We start from the raw sequence: 18,264 nt of genomic DNA, 5'->3' as shown, positions 1-18,264 counted from the left end.
AATTTGCCTGTAGGCACTGTAGGGTGAACCAAGATTCAGTTCTACAGCATACCAAAACTGGAAGGAAGCTTTGCTTTTTTTGGTGGCCACCCCTCATTTGTTTATGGTTATTCATAAACTTTTTTTCCTCTCCCCCTTGAATTTACATGACTGCCTTTGCAGAGCGTGTGGAGACTCCATGACTTCACACTACAAGAAGTGCCAAGAGAATGGTCAGCTAAATTCATAAGCACACGCAGTCTTATTTCAGGATATGCTATACAAATACAGATGCACAGCTCCATCAAAGAAAGCACATCGTTTACTTGCGAACTGATCAAGAATAAATAGCACTAGTAAAAACAGCACCTTTCTTATGTACAACTGCTGTAACGGCATACACAGCAACAATGTGCAGTAACGTTCATTATGAGACAAGCTTGTACGGCTCGGCGTTCAACACAGAACAAATGTGCTCAGTTACCACCAGTAAGGTGATCTGTTTCATCACTGTGCGGTATGTATTTTTTTTTTTTTTTTTTGCTCGCTGCTATCTAGGCATCAACAAGTCCTTCAGCCACTGCCAAGTTCCAGTAAAAGTTTTCCAGGGCAGGTGCTAGCTTTAGTTCCTGGAGCTTTGCAAAGCTGACCACTGGCTTGCCACTTGTGCCAGGAGCCATAGCACTCTTCATGTTGTGTAGCAGTTCCTCTGTCTTTGCTGCAATGTCCTGGAAGCATGACATGTCCCGTGATGAGCATGTAGCTGTATACGCTCTTTATGCATATGATGCCAAGTCTGTCGTGTAGTACAGGCGAGCATGTACCGCAGTAAACAGACTTGTCAACACATCACTTTAGCTTATCACTCTGCAGCCACAGCCAGGAAAAAATGTTTGCAGACAGAACAACCAGTGCTGAGCTATTTTGGTAGCAAAGATTACCTTAATGTAAAATGGCAACATGGTTGCAACACAGTGCAAGGGATATAGAGAAAAAATATTATGGACAATGTCTAGGTGTCCTTTGCTGGACGTCGTGACCATGCAGTAACAAATAGCACATTGGCTCATTCTTGTATCAACAGTGCCAGTCGTGCCCAAATTTCTACACAATGTTTAATGGTGCATTAATTTCAGATAACATTTTCTTAAATGCATGCACTAACCTTTATACTTGGATGCTGATTGCACAGAGCTGTCAACAGAAAAATTTAGGACAGCAAACAAAGGGCACATGTATGTGCCTACACAAAATAAACTTGCCTGCACAACATCTTGGTCCGATAAATTATCATTATCTGCCTGCCGCACCATGAACATGGCAATTTCCTTGTGCATCTTGCTCATCTGGAAGGCATCTATGAGAATAACAAAACCAACCAATAGATGTGACTGCAACAGGAAAAATTTCACAAAGTAGCCACAGCAAGGAGTCATCCTGCTGTCCCACATACCTTTTGAGTGGGGTGCCACAGTAATTTCAATGGCGGCTAAATTGACGAAGACATCGTACAGCTCTAAGCGGCCCTCAACGCTGGCATCACGGAATCCTGCCAAATAATGGGTCATCTCGGAAAGCTCTGCCACTTCAATAGCACTCAACTCCATAAAGGGGTAGAAGTGTTCCCACTCTGGTTTGTGCAGGCTCAAAGCTGTCAAGGCCCTGAAAATTGAAAGTATTTTGTCTTGGTAAGCATTTGAACTTTTGTGTGCATGACTTGCGGCTGCTCCTGTCACACAAGCATTAAGTGGCAACTTTCTGACTACAATCACCTTAACTGATGCCTTTACACATTTACTGGAAAAAAAATAAAAGGAGAACTGTAGCCCACAAAGTGGGTTCAGCAAACATAGCTGTTCCTTTCCAAGCTTGAGTCATTCCATGGGAAGGCAGGATATTTAGAGTAGCTTTTCCAACACAACTGCCAATAACCCAGCAATTTTCTTCTTTCCAATAAGCAGACATACAAAGTTGCAAATTGTGCACATACATACACAAGCTGAACTCTGAAAATATGCAAAGCAAGACAGAGAAATCTGAAATATTAAGTCGCATAAAAAGCAGCTGAGACCAGACAACACAAGATGCACACCACACCATGCTGCAGACAGTGAATCTCCCACCCGTAAAGGATCCTCGTTTCATCCCGAAATTTCGGTTTGCAGGAACCGACATGCCTTAGCGCAACTGACTGTACTTTTAGGATTAAACATGTCCATGCTCAGGCCGAGCAAGAACGCTCTACTCACCTGACATAGTTGAGCAAAACGTTCAGTTTATGATGGTAGACAATCACCCTCTTTTTCAGTATGAGTGCAGTGTAGATGATGATCGTCTCCAGACCAAACATCTTTATGATATCTGCGGCATGAAAAATAATCGTGTTTGTTCTTGAATGTGCCACATCGAGAGCTCACCTTTGATGGGCACGTGCGTCATGCTGCGTCTCCGGTCAAAGTTGCTCAACAGAAACGTTCCGTTCTCCTCAGTTGTACACGATCCTTTGACAGACACTGACAAAAAGAGTCGCAGCAGTGCCGTGGGGTCTCCAGTCTTACAGTACACTTTGCTAAGTATCCTCGAGAGCGTCTCATATTTCTCGGGGCTGAAGTCTTTGGTGTGCAGCACGAGGACGAAGAGTTTAACCTACGGGCAAAGCGAGACGCATTTAGATAGCGCGTCTCCAACGAGCAATTCCATTCTTCGCACTTACTCGGCTCAGGTTATCGCTGTCAAAGACTTCCGTTTGGTACATATAAAACCATTCCCTGTGATGGTGACAGTAGCGGAACCACACCGGCCGTTCGCTCGACATGCTATCATTCTCCAAATCGCATTTTGCCAGGAGCAAAGAACGATATTGTGACGCGAACGACGGGTAAGACCACGTCCACAGAACATCGTTGTTGGTGTCTTTCTCTGCAATGTAGAAACGCGACAGAAGCAATGAAACAAAAGCTAGCACTATTACACATACCAAACGGACCGCGTATCATGCGTCAACCTTTGTTCACGAGTTTAGAGAACCAAAAAAAACATAGGTAGCACCATCTTTACATCTCAAACAGGTAGAGCAAGCTGACCGAGAGTGGTAACACTTCCACACGATACGAGGAACTTCGAACAGCTTCGCAAGTTAAAAAACAACAGTAGTGTGGGGTACGACTTACCAATAACACCAACTGCTTTCAAATCGTCAACAGCAGCCATGGCACATGATGGGCGTACACACCACACGAGCGCGATTGGGGGTAGGATATAAGGAAGCGCGCGGTAGGTTGCGCTCCGGTGCGCTTTGGACTCTTTGGACAAGCGACTTTACTTTGGGCCAATAGATGTTTGGAGCCGAGTCGGCGCTACAAAACGCGCCGCCACCCGTCAGTGCTCAGACCAACCGGAGAGGTGACTTTACTGGAGAGCACAAACGCCAGGTCAATGGCCAGGTCCATTAATACATAACTACATTAAACAACCAATGTCCCCTGACCATGAGTAGCCCACTCACAAAACAGGTAAGTATAACTTTTGGCAGTGGTGGTGGTGCGGCCAGTGCACGTACTGCTTTTCTATTCACTTCAACGCGTGAAAAAAAAAAAAAAGTACCGAGACAAAAAAAAAATGCCATTTGGATCACAATATCACACAAAAGCAAAAAAACATTATTACCTTCTTTATGCATTGCATTTCTCCAGCATCCTGCACAAGGACTGTGGCAATAACAAATTCTACAAATAATTTGCTGATTCAGTTTTTGACGTTCCATCATAGCCACACATACACAGAAGTCAGGGGCTGCACCAGCATATAAATTAAGTGACTCTGACAAGAAAGCTTGTCCTCTGCAGTCTAAGCACATGACCATACTTATGCATGACACCACAGCTAGATAGAGCATCTACCAGGTTTGTTTGAAGAACAGAAGTACTTGTATTTGGGCGTGTTGGTTCATAACTTTTCAGGAGGACACAGGGGCGCAATAAAAGACACGGACAGTGAAGTAGACAGGGACGAGCGCTTGGTGTTCTCTGGAATTCACGTGTTTGTGATTCGCTTAGTGGCGCTTGGGTAAAGCGAAGGTATATTAACGGTCTACGTCGAATAAAGCCTGTTAAAAATTGTTTGAAGAACATTTTACTGACATATGGAAGCTATATGTACAAGAGGAATGGTCACAGGGACACAGGGGAGAAGGCACCTTGGTCAGTTGAGGAACTTGCGGCAACGGCGGGCACCACATGAACAGGGAATCTTCACATCTTCTTTTGGAAACTTGTAGTCATAAGTCAGTTCTTCACCCTTGTGGATTTTGCGGAGTGCATATATGATGATGTGTTTCTGTCCAAACACTGCTATCACTTTGGAGTAACAGTTGGGATCACAAGAGTGATTGATGAAACGGGCAGCATTGCCGTGTGTTGTGGCGTCCACTACTTGGTCCTCATCAATGCGAAACATATAACAGCCGATGCCTCTGCTCTCATACAACCGTTCCCGCTTGTCTGTCAACACTGACCTGATTACCTGTCCTGCATATTCAATCACCATTTCCCCAGCATCTATGTCCCGCTTGGAGTAAAGCCCTCGTCCATGGATTAATGAACGATAAACACCCACTGTGGCCTTGGCACTGTCTTTGAGGCAGTGGAAGCTGATTATTGTGGCTAATTCTTTATCTTGGATACTACGACGTCGTTGAACACACTCATCTGTCTCTTCATCCTTGCAATGGAGCTCTGGTGTTGGTGCCTTGCGATGCACTGATGCTAAGAAGTCAAACATGTCATAACTCCCCCGGCGTCGAAAAGGCTGTGTGCGAGCACTGCCTGCATAGCAGTATTTTGCCACCTCATGCCTCTTCTGAAACTTGAATTTGGGCACTCCACTCTCTTCATCCGAGTTCGTTTCAAAGGCATAGATATCATGCACTTTGTCCACAGGTTCTAGCAGCGGTGTTGAAGGAGGTGGTGTGGGCACGGGAGTTGGCACTGGAGGTGTTGTTGGAAGGACGGGTGCTATGGGTTCTTCTGGTACCTTCAGCTCCACTGGGGGAAACTCAAGGGTGCTTGACGAGTCTGTGAGCGTGACTCGAACAGTGTCCGCACTGCTGGCGTTGTCCAAGCTGGACAAGGAGGAAGCTGACAGCGGCGGGGAACCGAAGCACAGTCGCGTCTCCTCGCCGTGACAGAGCGGCAGCTCCGGCTCGGCCCTAAGAGTGCCCAGCGAAAACCTGGCATCGGGTTCGAACGGCCTCTGCAAGGGTCTCTGGCAAGGCGGCGACAGCAGCCCCGTCGCCGGCAACGATGGCGCGGGGGCCACGGGGGTAGCGGCCTCCTTGGCGCGCGGACAGGCCAAGATAGGCCGGGGTGCGGGAAGACCCGTCTTGGGGAACGGCAGTGACTTGGGGCTGGTGTAAGGTCCGCTGGTCGAGAACGGTGCTGGGCTTGTGCTGGTGTCGCCGTGGAAGCTCTCAAAAGGCGCTGCTGCTGATGCTGCATAGCTAGACTGCTCGGGCGGCTCCTGCTTGCTCTCGAGCAGCGGGTAGACTTTGGGGAATGGATCCGGCTGCTGTAACAAGTGTGCACCACTGGTCAGAAAGAGATCGTTCGAAGGCGCCGAACCATATGATGACGGGAGTGGTTCTGGTGGACTCGCATAGCTCGCAGTAGACACAAAAGCGTTGTTCACGAACGAGGGGAATGTTGGTTGTTCAGGAGGCTGCAAGCTGAACGGCACCAACGGTGGCGCCTGGACAGCCGTGTTGCTTAAAAATGCATAGTGCGAAGGTTGTGGTTGTAGTGACAGCGGCGAGTAGAAGAGCTGCTGCGGCGGAGGTGGCGGTGCCAAATAGCTCGCGAGGTCCGCGCTCCGTGGGACCACAAGCGTGCCCCCAGGGACTTGGAACACGTCGTACTTGCTTGGGTAGCTCGGTGTACTGCTGAACAGAGTAGGCTGCACATAAGACATAGTGTAGTTGGTCAGGGGCGGCGCGACCACTCTGTTCAAGTCGACGTTGTTGATGGGGCAAAAGGCAGATGTGTGCAAGGCCATAGACGCCGGCTGCCCCAGCGGTCCGCCCGCAGGCAGGCCGCCGACGGCCGCCGTGCTTTTGGCCAGGATCACTTTCGGACAAGCCATCATGACGCCGACCAGCGCAGGCGGGCGCGGAAGCGCGCGCGCGCGCGGCCACTACGATGCGTTCGCTACAATGGAGCGCAGTCCTCGCGGCTCATGTCCGTCGCCAACTGCAACGCTCCGCGTACTCCGCTTGCCAGCATCTCAAGCAACGTGACCCCACAGCCAGTCTCTGCGACCGATACGTCCGCGCTTGCTGGGCAGGCCGCCGTTTTGCTGCGGAACATCGCAGTCCGAAAGCATGTTCTCATTCATCACAACACCGAAGAGGGAAGGGTGACAGCTCCCACTTGACCGTCTTGGGCCGAGAAAAAGCAGAACAGTGGCCGCTTGCACGAAGAGCTCTTGGTGCGCGCGTGGTCTACTCGTAAACAGCGAACAACATTGTATTCACTCACCAGCGGAAAAATCTCCTCAATCGATAAGTTTAGAAATTACAAGATGTGAAAGACAAGATTTCAGCTCCCCGCGCAGTGGCGCTGGAATGTCGCTGCCGGCGAGATTTGGCGAGAACGGAAAGACTAGAGCATAGAGGAAAGACTGAGAGCGGAGAGACTGGAGATACGGAGAGAGTGGAGAGTCGCTCAGCAGTCGGGAGCGTCTCCCGCGCCGCCCGGGCACGGTGGAATGGCGGCAGACTGATTTGCGCTTCGTAGGTTGGTTTTTCGCAGCGTTGTCAGCGTAGCACCGTCGCCCGGGCAGTACGTAAAAAATAAGTTATGAGGAAGATGTACAAGTTACGGTCGACCGCCTTGCAAGGCTTTTGTTCGCATGGAGCTTCCTTGCGTTGTCTTGGCTTTGGGTAATCGGCTCATGTTTGTCCATTATCACTAGCCCGCCGTGCTCGCATTTTTGGAGTTGTTTAGGTACTTTCGACATCGCCGTAAGGATCATGGTTTCCTTGACTTCGATCCATGTTTTTAACCCTTTCCGGCCCAAATTAAAACTGTTCAATATAAAATATCGATGTCCAGAAACTAGCATGTGTAGGGGGAGGATAATTATAAAACATCAAAGTTTCGTTGGTTCTTTATGAGTTTTCTTGCACGATTCCAAATAGAATCATTAGGACACAGGAGGTGAAAAATGCTTGTTTTGTGATTCCTTTGAAAATTTAAATATCAACTGCTCTGAAACTTCGCCAGTTTTTGTTGGAGTAGAAGATGCCACGATCCTAACCATGAATACGCGTGAATGACTTGAAAAACAGCTTGTACCTGTTATTTTCTCATTGTGCGTGGGTCAGTGGTGTGTCCTATGTAAGCAGAATTAGTTGGTTGAAGACAAGCACTGGCTGCGTTGAGACATGCCATGTAAGAGGCAGGCCAACCACGCTGCCAGTATCCAGATATCCAGCCTCAAGCTCACAGCATCTGCTTACAGTACAAATTAAAAAATTGTTATGTGAAGATCTCAAAGATTTAGTTGATGTAGAAGTGTTTGAAGCATTCGTGCATTCGTGTTCCTTTCAGTGAGGGGTCCTATTCATGATTTCTGCATTGTTAAGCAGTACCGTGCTGCATAACTGCTGTGATAACTTTTTTTGGTCGTGCAACACGAACTGTTCATTTATTTATTTATTTGTTACAGAGACCTGCAGCGCCCGAAGGCATTATTGCAGGGGGGAAATGCAATAACTTCTGCTCATTCGGCCTAAAGTACCACAGGATAACAAAAATACAATGGCGCAACTAATAATAGATGAGGAAAAGCATGCACTGAAGGAGGAAAACCGCGCTTCATAAATACAATGACACTAATGAAATGAAGGACACGCACAAGAGAACTGTGTGCCATGTCACACATCAGATAAGAATGCATGGAATTGATCTTTCGTGCAGCACTCAGTGATGCTGGCTGGCAGCCTGTTCCACTAATTGATTGTCAGTGGAAAGAACGAGGTTTTGTAAATATCTGTCCTACATTTAATCTCTGATTTTCCACTGATAATCAAGTCGTCTAGAAAAAAAATGAGGTTGAAGCAGGTACCACTCTTTGTCAATGCTCAGCTTTCCAAAATAGATGCGATGCATGATTTGCAACCTTAAATGTTTTCTACGGTTAGCTAAAGATCTCCAGCCAAGGTCGTTTTTAAGAGACTTGACTCCAGTTGAGAAGCTGTAATTATTGGACACAAATCTCGCAGCATTATTCAGGACGTGCTCGAGCATGTCAGATAAGTAAGCAAACTGGGGGTCCCATACAGGGCAGGCATATTCAAGAATTGGTCGTATTAAGTGAAATAAAGGAGTTGTTTGACATTAGACTGTGCTTTATTGAAATTTCGTTTTAAGAAATTAAGTATTCTACAGGCTTTAGATGTAATGTACTCAACTTGCCTCGTCCACGTTAGGTTAAATGTAAAATAAACGCCGAGATAATTATATTCGAGTACTTTTTGCAGGGAAACATTACAAAATGAGTAACTTGTTTGTAATGGTGAACGCTTTCGAGTGAAAGAGGTAAATTTGCATTTCGTAGCGCTCAAAGACATTTCCCATTTTAAGCACCAGCACTGGATGGAATCCAAGTTTCGCTGAAGTTTTAACGCATCAGAGGAACTTTCCACAACATGGTAAAAAATGTTTATTGTTACATATAGAATGTGAAAGAGGCAACATTTACACGACACAAGCACTGACAGGTACCACAAATATGAGCGCAATGATTATACTATAACAGGGCCTCCAGTTCCAGTAATCCTATTTGGAATCATTATTATTTGCGAAATATTTTAGCGCTTGTAAATGTGTTCAACCAAAAGAGTTTATCTTGAAGGAGTAACGTGGGGCTTACTTGTACCCTTCCACGCGATTAGAGAAAAACAAAAATGGTTTTCTTTCTTCTACACGGTGCAAGGAAGGACGTGGCACCAGGCAGTCGCGACAGCAAAGCATACGGAGTTTTTATATTTCGCCACTGAGTCATTCAGTTCTTTGTGGTCATAAGTCAGCCCAAATAATGAGTTTCATTTGGAAGCCATTCTCGCTGTTTCCCTGCTCGCCGGACTGCAGTCGCCACTACGTGACAATATCCCTCTCCTACGTACTAGCATACGTCAGTCAGGTGAAGGGCCGCTAAAATATGTACATGAATTTCTAAATGTCAGAACTACTGCAAAAACAGCAGGACTTTCTCACTCAGTTCAAGACTGGCGGCTGCTAAATTTGGCTATTCCAACTGGAATCACTGGGCCTGAAAGGGTTAAGCTTGCCACAGCACTGTGGAAGGAGGATCTGCACTCTATACGTGACAGCTTACTGCAAGCAATGAAAGCGTACAGATTGCACACGGATCTATCTATGTTCGTTGCAGCTGACAATGGGAGTCTGCAAGTTAACATAACTTGGAGGTCAGCTGTGGTATTTCTCAAAGCATTGGTACCCACTATTGACTGTTGAGCACTGACGACTGAATGGCGTCAGAGCATCAAGTATTAGTGGTTGCTTTGCTGACATTCACTGACACATGCAGAGGTAACACTCTGCGAGTTGTACAGAAAAATCAGACCGTGTAATATTTTTGAAGTTTTCTTTTACAATGACTTTCAGCTTATTTCATTCATTGGATAAGCGCATCTTCAGTATGGTGCAAATGGAAGTCTGTTAGTGCCGTAATCTTGACATTGCTCCTGGCTGCACAAATAAAAAATGGCTGAGGCTTAACTTGGTTAAGCCTGGAGAATGCGAAGCATCATCGTGTCGCGTAATTTGGAGGCGCACAACCACAGCGACGGCGCAAGGTGGGCCCCCGTTTCTCCACTGTCGTGATGTCATCGTGTCACGTGGTGTGACGTCATGTATCACGTGATTTGGAGGCGCACAACCACAGCGACGATGCGAGGTGGCCCCCGTTTCTCCACTGCCGTGACGTCATCGTGTCACGTGGTGTGACGTCATTTATCACGTGATTTGGAGGCGCACAACCACATTGACGGCGCAAGGTGGGCCCCCGTTTCTCCACTGCCGTGACGTCATCGTGTCACGTGGTGTGGCATCATCATGTCACGTGATTTGGAGGCGCACAACCACATTGACGGCGCAAGGTGGGCCCCCGTTTCTCCACTGCCGTGACGTCATCGTGTCACGTGGTGTGACGTCATTTATCACGTGATTTGGAGGCGCACAACCACATTGACGGCGCAAGGTGGGCCCCCGTTTCTCCACTGCCGTGACGTCATCGTGTCACGTGGTGTGGCATCATCATGTCACGTGATTTGGAGGCGCACAACCACATTGACGGCGCAAGGTGGGCCCCCGTTTCTCCACTGCCGTGACGTCATCGTGTCACGTGGTGTGGCATCATCATGTCACGTGATTTGGAGGCGCACAACCACAGCGACGGCGCGAGGTGGGCCCCCGTTTCTCCACTGTCGTGACGTCATCGTGTCACGTGGTGTGACGTCATTTATCACGTGATTTGGAGGCGCACAACCACAGCGACGGCGCGAGGTGGGCCCCCGTTTCTCCACTCCCGTGACGTCATCGTGTCACGTGGTGTGACGTCATGTATCACGTGATTTGGAGGCGCATAACCACGGTGAAGGGCTGAAGTGGTAGCTAAAGTAGTATGCTTCGCATAAAATGGAATTCTCATATGCATCATGCATGCATGGTAACTGTACAGTGGCGCATAGTAGCAGTGTGCTGGGCAGTGTTGCCTCATCTAGGTGCTATCTAGGTCAGATGCCTGGGCAAGAGAATAAACTACGTACAATCCCCAGTTTCACTAGGTTGGTGGAGCCCATAATGGCATTTGCTTACTCAACTTAGCGATCCTGGGCCTTCTGTGAATAATGGGGCAATGGACCAGCACTCCCATGTGATGTGATAGGCAGTGGTTGCAAAGACATGTCCACATTTTCTGGTTGTCTTGAAAACCTCTACTGTGCCTGCACCTTGACAGGCCTTGAGCATTTCAAATGCATTGTTGCTGGAGGGGTGCAATGAGCTACTCCATCTTAGTAGTTCCTTGCAGCACTACCAAAGCTGCGATGAGTGCAGAGGTGACGTTCCAACGCTGCAGAATGTAGTCCCACTATAAAATGGGCGAAAGGGAATACGGGGTAGCACCTTTTGAAGTGCGCATATGCCAAGCGCTTTTTCAAATCGAGCCTTAAAGGGTCAGTCTACTGAATTTTATCGACCATATTTTCTTTGCAGCAACCGATAGCTCTTTACTCAAATTACCGTTTAGCCAGCTGTGGTGCCAAGGAGTGCGGTAGAACATTTTAAAATAGAATTTATTAATGTGGGAACACATCTGTATGAGATGGTAGTCTCATCTGGCAACCATCTGGATTTCCGCTGCGCGGCGACAAACATGGCGGCGCCCGTCGAAGCCGGACCTCTCGCTTCGGACTGAATTCTCGTTGTTGCTGCCTTTTTCAGTGCGTTCACTGGCCATAAATGGTGCGCCAGTCTTTCGCTTCGTCTCATCTCGCCCATAAGAAAACGTATAAGGGATAAATTTGCTTTATTTTAATAATTAGAGTGACGATTCTGTCGCTTTTAGGCTTAAGTGGAGAGTCGGTTTGTTTACACCAATGGTTCCCATCCTGACAACCAGATGGCGCCACTATAGGCTGAGTTTATTTTTGCGTCTCTGCTAGCATACACTGAACTAAAAGTGGGAATGTGCCTGCGTTTAGCGTACGTGTAACTATAAATATTCATGTGATTTACAGAAAAAGCGAGCGGTACGCCTTCTACAGTTTACTAGAACAAAACGTGCGTTTCTCTGACATTGGGGCATACAAATGGTACGTAGTATATTCACTTATGCTTCTACAAAAAAAGACTACCACTTTCTTGAACAAAATGAACGTTTGGGGTCGCCACCATGCTTTTTTACGCGACTTTTAACGCCAAAATAAAATATAAATTCCTGCCTAAACCGGGCGCAGACCCCTCGTTATTGATGTTATAGGGTGCCAACTACCAGAATATGCCATTATTTATACGCTCATCTCGGTGAGTAGACTGACCCTTTAACTTACGCTTGCGCTACTTTCACTTCTGAGTTTAGCGCGAGACTTTTGCGCATGCTAAAATAACCCTTTCAACATGACGACATACTTTGGAGAGAATTCATTTTTGTTACTGGGTTTCTCAGTATGTTCACTCGTCACAAATGAGGCATTGGGCTTTCATTTGTCTCCTCTTACATACAGCAAAATCCGTGAGCGGTAAATTTGCTTAATTTTTTATTTCGAGCAACGATTCTGCCTCTCCTAGGCCCAAAAAAGAATGTCGGTTTGCTGAAAAAAATAGTTTTCGTTCAAAAACCCAGATGGCTCCATCAGGCTGAAGTGATCGTTACGTCTCCGTTAGCATATGCTGAACTAAAAGTGCAGATGTGACAAAGGGCGTAACGTCCCGCAAACTGCTCGAGTTCAGCATATGCAAGTGTGCATACGCTGTTCTGAAATTGCCTCATGTTCCTCGATTCATTTTTTTTCCAATCATATCTGCAGACCATGAGGCATGCAGGAGCATGTTTAACGCACTTTCCCGATTGGCTGAGGTTTCTAGCTTCAAAAGCGCTGCAAGGAAGTCGTGAGATGGAGTATAGTGGCTCAATTTGGTGTAATGTTGTAGCTTCACCTTTACTTGGGTTGGGAACAGAAGTGAGTTGTGAGCAGCACCTTGTAGTTGTTTGAAAGTATGCAAGAAATTTCCAACATCTCCAACATCATGAAGCTTTGAGGTCTCAGATGGAGAATAATACACGAGAAAATGGTGCTCTAGTAGAGTGCCATAATTTTGCTTCCCTGAGCAGTGTTACCAAACAGTGGCATCCTTTGTTCCAAACTAGTTGCATTTACTATATTAGCTTTGAGCAACACCTATACATGTGCTGCCATATGGCAGTGTCGAATTGCCAAATGCGCACCATGGATTATCCTTCCAAAGTGAATAATTGCTTCAAAAAGATGGCCACTGAGTGCAAATGCGTCAGTAAAAATGTTGTCATATTTAAGACAATCCGAGAGATGTGGGTTGAACTCATTATTGGCTGCTAGAAGTGTTGTGTAGCCATTTATTTTTAGCTAGAGCCAGCCATTCATAATGTTCAAGCACTTTCTGCTACAGTTCCAACAATAAAAAAAAAGGGCAGCTATACTATGTGCAAACCTTGGGTGCTATAAGACACTAATTTAGAGCACAACAAGCTCATCTGCAATTTTTTGTTAAAATCTCCACATATTCAATACGAATCTTTACAGTGCCATCATGACGACTACCAAAGGGCTGGAAAAGTTCAACGTAAAAGAAAACAGTGCTCTCTTTGGTATCCATGGAACAAGCCTTTATTATCTCGCATAGCAGAAACAATGGCGCAGCCCACCTGTACAGTAAAATGTTAACACCAGTGCTAGCTACATCTATGTATTTTTCGTTGCTTACTATGCCAGACCACGCTTCTGCATCTCCTGCAAAAGAACAAAAACATACAAAAAACATGGTGTCACATAAACGCCAAGATGTGCAGTGACGGGTGCTCAGCACTACTGCATGCAAATCAGCTGGAGCAGAAAAAGAAACCGTTACCATACTATCAAATAATATGTTCATATGTTGCACATTGCTGTTTACTTAACACGTTCACTGCGTCATGGGTCACCAGCGCGTCACGTCATTTTTTTATTCATTCCAGCCACAAATACTGGGTCCCACGATGAAGCTGAGAGACGTATTTTAAACTGAGGTCCTCTTCATTAGACTACATGATAACATCTGGCCTCTGGCTTCATTACTGGACTCAGTATTCGAGGAAGCATAGCATGGATAAATGATGTGACCCGCCGGTGACACATGACGCAGTGAACGTGTTATGGAGGCATGCGAATTTCAAATCACGAAAATCTAAAAAAAAAAAACACCAGATTTCGTATCTGTAAGATCTTTCTGAATATATCCCAAAAATTTTCCCCGAAAACAGCCCAGAAGTAGCTTCAAAAAATCTTTTGTGACCATAGGTAGCAAAAAAGTGGTTGAAATCTCCGTGAAAATGCCAGTTTTCTCTAAAGTGCTTTTTGACCTGACTGCCAAGCTTTTGTCCTGCAGTGGGCTCACTCTGCCGATTATGTTCAAAGCCTTTCAACTACAATGCCTAGCTTTTAAACTTTTTCCCTTTTACCAGATTTTATGTTTGCACGGCTTCTTCATAACACTGTCTTCACAGCCCCCGTGGCATTTTTTAAAACTTGGCAATCACTGTCATCATAGCATGCTGCAACACAGAATATTCTTCACCATAAGGCAGGTGACAAGCAACTTCAGATTAGCTTTACCTGTTCACATCTATGCATGCAGGTCTAGCAAAATCAGCAGCAAATACACTGGCATACAACACGTCTTAACTCAGTAACAGTTTTTCTTTATACACTCAACACTCTCTTGCAATGGTATTCTCTGTGGCCAGACTTTACTTAAGCTGCAGCCTGTAAACAGCTGCAATTCCTTATAAGTGAAAACACATGGGTGTAATATACATTAAAAAATGCTGCATAAATAATGCCAGGACCTTCAGATGACAAGCACAAAAAACAATGATGGTTAGTGTGATGCTGTAAAAAGTGATTATTGCTTCTACTTTGAAAGTTGTGTTGGAATAGCAAAGACAGGCTACGCAGCCAAGTGCCTTTCTGTCAGAACTTGTGAAGATATACAAATCAGTCCATATACAGGGTGTTTCACCCAAGACTGTCAGCAATTTCTAAAAATGGGCCTTCTGAGTTAGAAGAGCACCTTTTTTGGCATAGCATTGGCAGTGGTGCAGAGCATCAGAATACAGCTAAGACGTTAAGACATGCCAGCACGGTGGTTAAATCTATATTGAATAGTTACCTTTTTAGCTATTACTGTTAGGCTCCTTATTTATTCAGAGGCTTATAGCCCACAGTAAGTAATACCCATATCAGTTTTTAGAATTTCAAAAATGCCATTCTCGTCGCCGCTTCGGTGCAAGGAATTTTGGGGCTGCACACGGCTGAAACCGAAACCACACAACCAGAAAGAGCACCAGCCACCTGTGTGTGTCACGTGCTCCTTTTGCAGCACCCGAATGGAAGCAGCGAGCGGGCAGTGAGCATGTGACAGGTGCACTGCTGAGTGACGTGCACAGCCACAAAATTGGTTGCGCTGCAGCAGCAACACGAATGGCATTTAACTATTCAATATTAGTTGACCAGCCTGCTAGTTAGTACACCTTAGTTATATTTTGATGCACTACAACGCTGACAATGTTATGCTCAAAAGCACGCTTCTAACTAAAAAAAAACTGTTTTTAAAAATTGCTGACAGTCTTAGGTGAAGCACCGTGTGTAAACAGCTCCAAGTAAAATGCAGCAACACACAGTGTGGTCTGTAGTGCTGCCTGGAGTACTGTGCAGTACCCTTTTATGCTGCAGTTATAAACAGTGCCACTGCAGGTCAAGTAAGCCTCAAGAAAGAGGAACCCTCAATGGCTCTGGCTCTTCAGTAACTGGTTTGGCTTGGTTTGGTTTATTGGGGTTTAACGTCCCAAAACAGCTTAGGCTACGAGAGACGCTGAGTGAAGGGCTCCGGAAATTTCGACCACCTGGGGCTCTTTAACGTGCACTGACATCACACAGCACACGGGCCTCTAGAATTTCGCCTTCATAGAAATTAAGCCGCCACGGCCGGGATCGAACCCGTGTCTTTCGGGTCAGCAGCCGAGCGCCATAACCACTGAGCCACAGCGGCGGGGGCTCTTCAGTAACTGGACAAAACAAGCATGCAGCATGATATACTTACAATTTTTAACGTTTTCATCTTCCAAGAACCTCTAACAAAATATAATTGCAGTAGTGAGCTTTCAGGATATGGACTTTTCAGAAAAATGTAAAAGCTCATGTGGCACAAACACAACACAATGCAATTTGTCAAGAAAAATTCTCGATGAATGGTCGATTACACTAGGTAGATAAAGACTAACTGCTACGCAAAACAGTATAACCTAATAAACTAGGAAGCTGCACAGTGTATTCATCTGAAATGGGTTCCCTCTCACTGTGGCAGTTGGTTTCATGTAGGCTTCACTAAAAACTGTTGCAATGCTACACTCTTGCACTACGAGTCATAAGCATAGAATTTTTCATGCTTACTAAAGCAATTCAATGTAATTCATGCAATCTCAAGAACTTTAAAGGTGCCCTGCAATGCGAACCAAGCATGTCGATTTTACTGTCTGTACGCATAGCATGGCATATGGTAATGTCTTAAACCCATGGAGATCACCAAAATCATGCTACCGTATATTGCTGCGCATAAGTAGATGTTTTTTTTTGTTTTTTTTTTCAAAATGTCCTTCCAAAGTTGGGGGTCAGCTTATAATCGGAGTCGTATATGCGAAGTCTTAAAGTCGGCCTATATGCGGGGTCAAAAGTAATTTCGACCGAGTCGCGAATAATATCACGCCCCGTGCGCTCATAATTTCATAATAGTTGCAGGCACGATGCGAAAGTGGATCTGCTTAAAAAACGAATTTAATTCAGATATGCACCAAAGGTTTGTTATAATACAATAGCAACTTGTAATCGACAAACCGTGGGCGTTCCACAGAAAAACGGACAAAGCCGGGCGGGCTGGCAATGTTTGATACAAATGGGACAGCTACAAATTCAATCCAATTCAATCCAAATCTAGATCACACGTGACCAGTCACATGAGCCGAGAAGCATTGTCGCGTGTTGTGTGTGCCTTTCGGCATTTCTGCACGTCGCACCGCCTACGTGACAGCTAACAGCGGTGTATGTAGTTTGTGTCACTGCCCAACGAACGCCTTCTTTGAGCGAAGTGGAGCAATGGGTCACCGATGCCTGGTATGGACTACCAACAGACATGGTCTCTGCGGCGTTTTCCACGTGTGGCATCTCGGCACCGCTTCCAACGACCAGCTCATAAGATGATGATCGCGACTGTGTCCTCACAAGCGACAACGAGTCAGAGATGTCTCGTGAACGAATAAATTTTTCTTTATGACTCGGCCTTCTGAAAAACATTTTGGGCGAGCTAGGACTGCAGGGTGCGGCAGCGTCGACCTAAATTTGGAGTCTAACTTTTTTTTTGCCCAAAGGGGGTCGCGAGTTGGGGGTCGACTTATAATCGGAGTCGACTTATAATCGGCAATATACGGTATTTATTATTTTACTTGGCTCCAGAAATTCTCATTTTGCGTCGATGGTGTTTAAATGTCACGGCGATATTTGGCACTGGATATAACACTGCAACCAGATTGGACTCTACCTCTTTGATTGCACCAAAACACAATGTGTCTGAATATCGAAAGCGTACAACTGAAAAGTAGTACAAGTGAATGGAAACTAATAAGAATGCTAGGAGCGGCACTTCCCATTTTGCTTGAAACTATCGTGGTAGCTTTATATATATATATATATATATATATATATATATATATATATATATATATATATATAAGGAAAGAGTTGAAGTACACTTCTTAGAGAAACATTTATTTACCGACGGTTTCGGACGGTGGACCGTCCTTCATCAGGGTAAGGTTGTTTGTGAACAAAAACGGTCCACTTGCTCACGGCACCGCACACAGATGGAGAGGGAAAGACGCTCTCCTTTGAGGAAACAAAACAAAACACGAAAAGCAAGACAGTGGCGGACAAGGGTGTTCCTGCCGATTAAGGGGAAAATGAGGGCTGCAAAGCGAGCAGACAAAAAAGAAAAGAGCGAATTCAAGAAAGGGGAAAAGAGGGGGTGGGGGGAATGGAAGGAGGCAAAAGGTTGTAGCGGAAGTGGAGAGGGGTGAGCTGTCTGCGAGGAAAAACCGTTGAGAAGAAATATTGTGGGCGGAGGCTTCCTTCGGAGGGAGCGGGACGTTCGAACACGCGGGAAGAAAACATTATCGCGCCCGTTGCATCACAGTGCCAACCGCCCGACAGAAGTGTGGTTACTGACTGTTTGAATGTGAGTTACGGCGGCGGCGCGATCACATAGACGGAGAGTTAACCGGCCAGACGCCGGACGGAAACCTGATCCCGTGGCTGGGCCCCGCGGAGACCCAGCGCCAGCCCCCGGCCGCCACTCGTCAGCCGCGCGCCCCCTCGCAAAGACACTGCGCCGCCGACGAGGTGCCCTTTCCAAGGAGCGAAGT

The 18,264-nt window shown here is 46.1% G+C and overlaps 3 protein-coding genes across 3 annotated transcripts in view; all 3 read right to left on the bottom strand.

Moving 5' to 3' along the window:
- Positions 1–218: 218 nt before the first annotated feature.
- Positions 219–3,286, bottom strand: LOC149349615 (DENN domain-containing protein 10-like). Its single transcript, XM_089578644.1, has 7 exons — positions 3,150–3,286; positions 2,693–2,898; positions 2,397–2,625; positions 2,229–2,340; positions 1,433–1,641; positions 1,242–1,336; positions 219–707 (listed from the first exon to the last, which is right to left on the bottom strand). The coding sequence occupies exons 1-7, from the start codon at positions 3,187–3,189 to the stop codon at positions 534–536; spliced, it is 1,065 nt and encodes a 354-aa protein (XP_089434770.1). The 5' UTR covers positions 3,190–3,286; the 3' UTR covers positions 219–533.
- An 806-nt stretch (positions 3,287–4,092) lies between these two features.
- Positions 4,093–6,640, bottom strand: LOC149349614 (uncharacterized). Its single transcript, XM_089578642.1, has one exon. It carries the CDS (start codon positions 6,115–6,117, stop codon positions 4,180–4,182), a length of 1,938 nt encoding a protein of 645 aa, XP_089434768.1. The 5' UTR covers positions 6,118–6,640; the 3' UTR covers positions 4,093–4,179.
- A 6,760-nt stretch (positions 6,641–13,400) lies between these two features.
- Scsalpha1 (Succinyl-coenzyme A synthetase alpha subunit 1) overlaps positions 13,401–18,264 on the bottom strand; it is a 42,500-nt gene continuing 37,636 nt past the window's right edge. Inside the window, exon 8 of the mRNA XM_089578640.1 lies at positions 13,401–13,546. Coding sequence (XP_089434766.1) covers positions 13,520–13,546 — 27 coding nt within the window. The 3' untranslated portion in view covers positions 13,401–13,519. The remainder of the gene's footprint in view (positions 13,547–18,264) is intronic.

This window comes from Amblyomma mixtum, chromosome 3 (assembly GCF_055824585.1).
Source record: "Amblyomma mixtum isolate Tamu chromosome 3, ASM5582458v1, whole genome shotgun sequence".
NCBI classification, from domain to species: domain Eukaryota; kingdom Metazoa; phylum Arthropoda; class Arachnida; order Ixodida; family Ixodidae; genus Amblyomma; species Amblyomma mixtum.
The sequence above is the reverse complement of the archived record's forward strand: the minus strand, read 5'-3'. Positions and strand labels throughout refer to the sequence as shown.

Excerpts from the sequence above, each read along its gene's own strand:
- LOC149349614 (XM_089578642.1), bottom strand. The coding sequence starts at position 6,117 with ATGATGGCTTGTCCGAAAGTGATCCTGGCCAAAAGCACGGCGGCCGTC.
- LOC149349615 (XM_089578644.1), bottom strand. The coding sequence starts at position 3,189 with ATGGCTGCTGTTGACGATTTGAAAGCAGTTGGTGTTATTG. Across the intron at positions 2,899-3,149 it reads GAAAGCAGTTGGTGTTATTG|AGAAAGACACCAACAACGAT; the intron begins GTAAGTCGTACC and ends TCTACATTGCAG. Across the intron at positions 2,626-2,692 it reads ACAGCGATAACCTGAGCCGA|GTTAAACTCTTCGTCCTCGT; the intron begins GTAAGTGCGAAG and ends CTTTGCCCGTAG.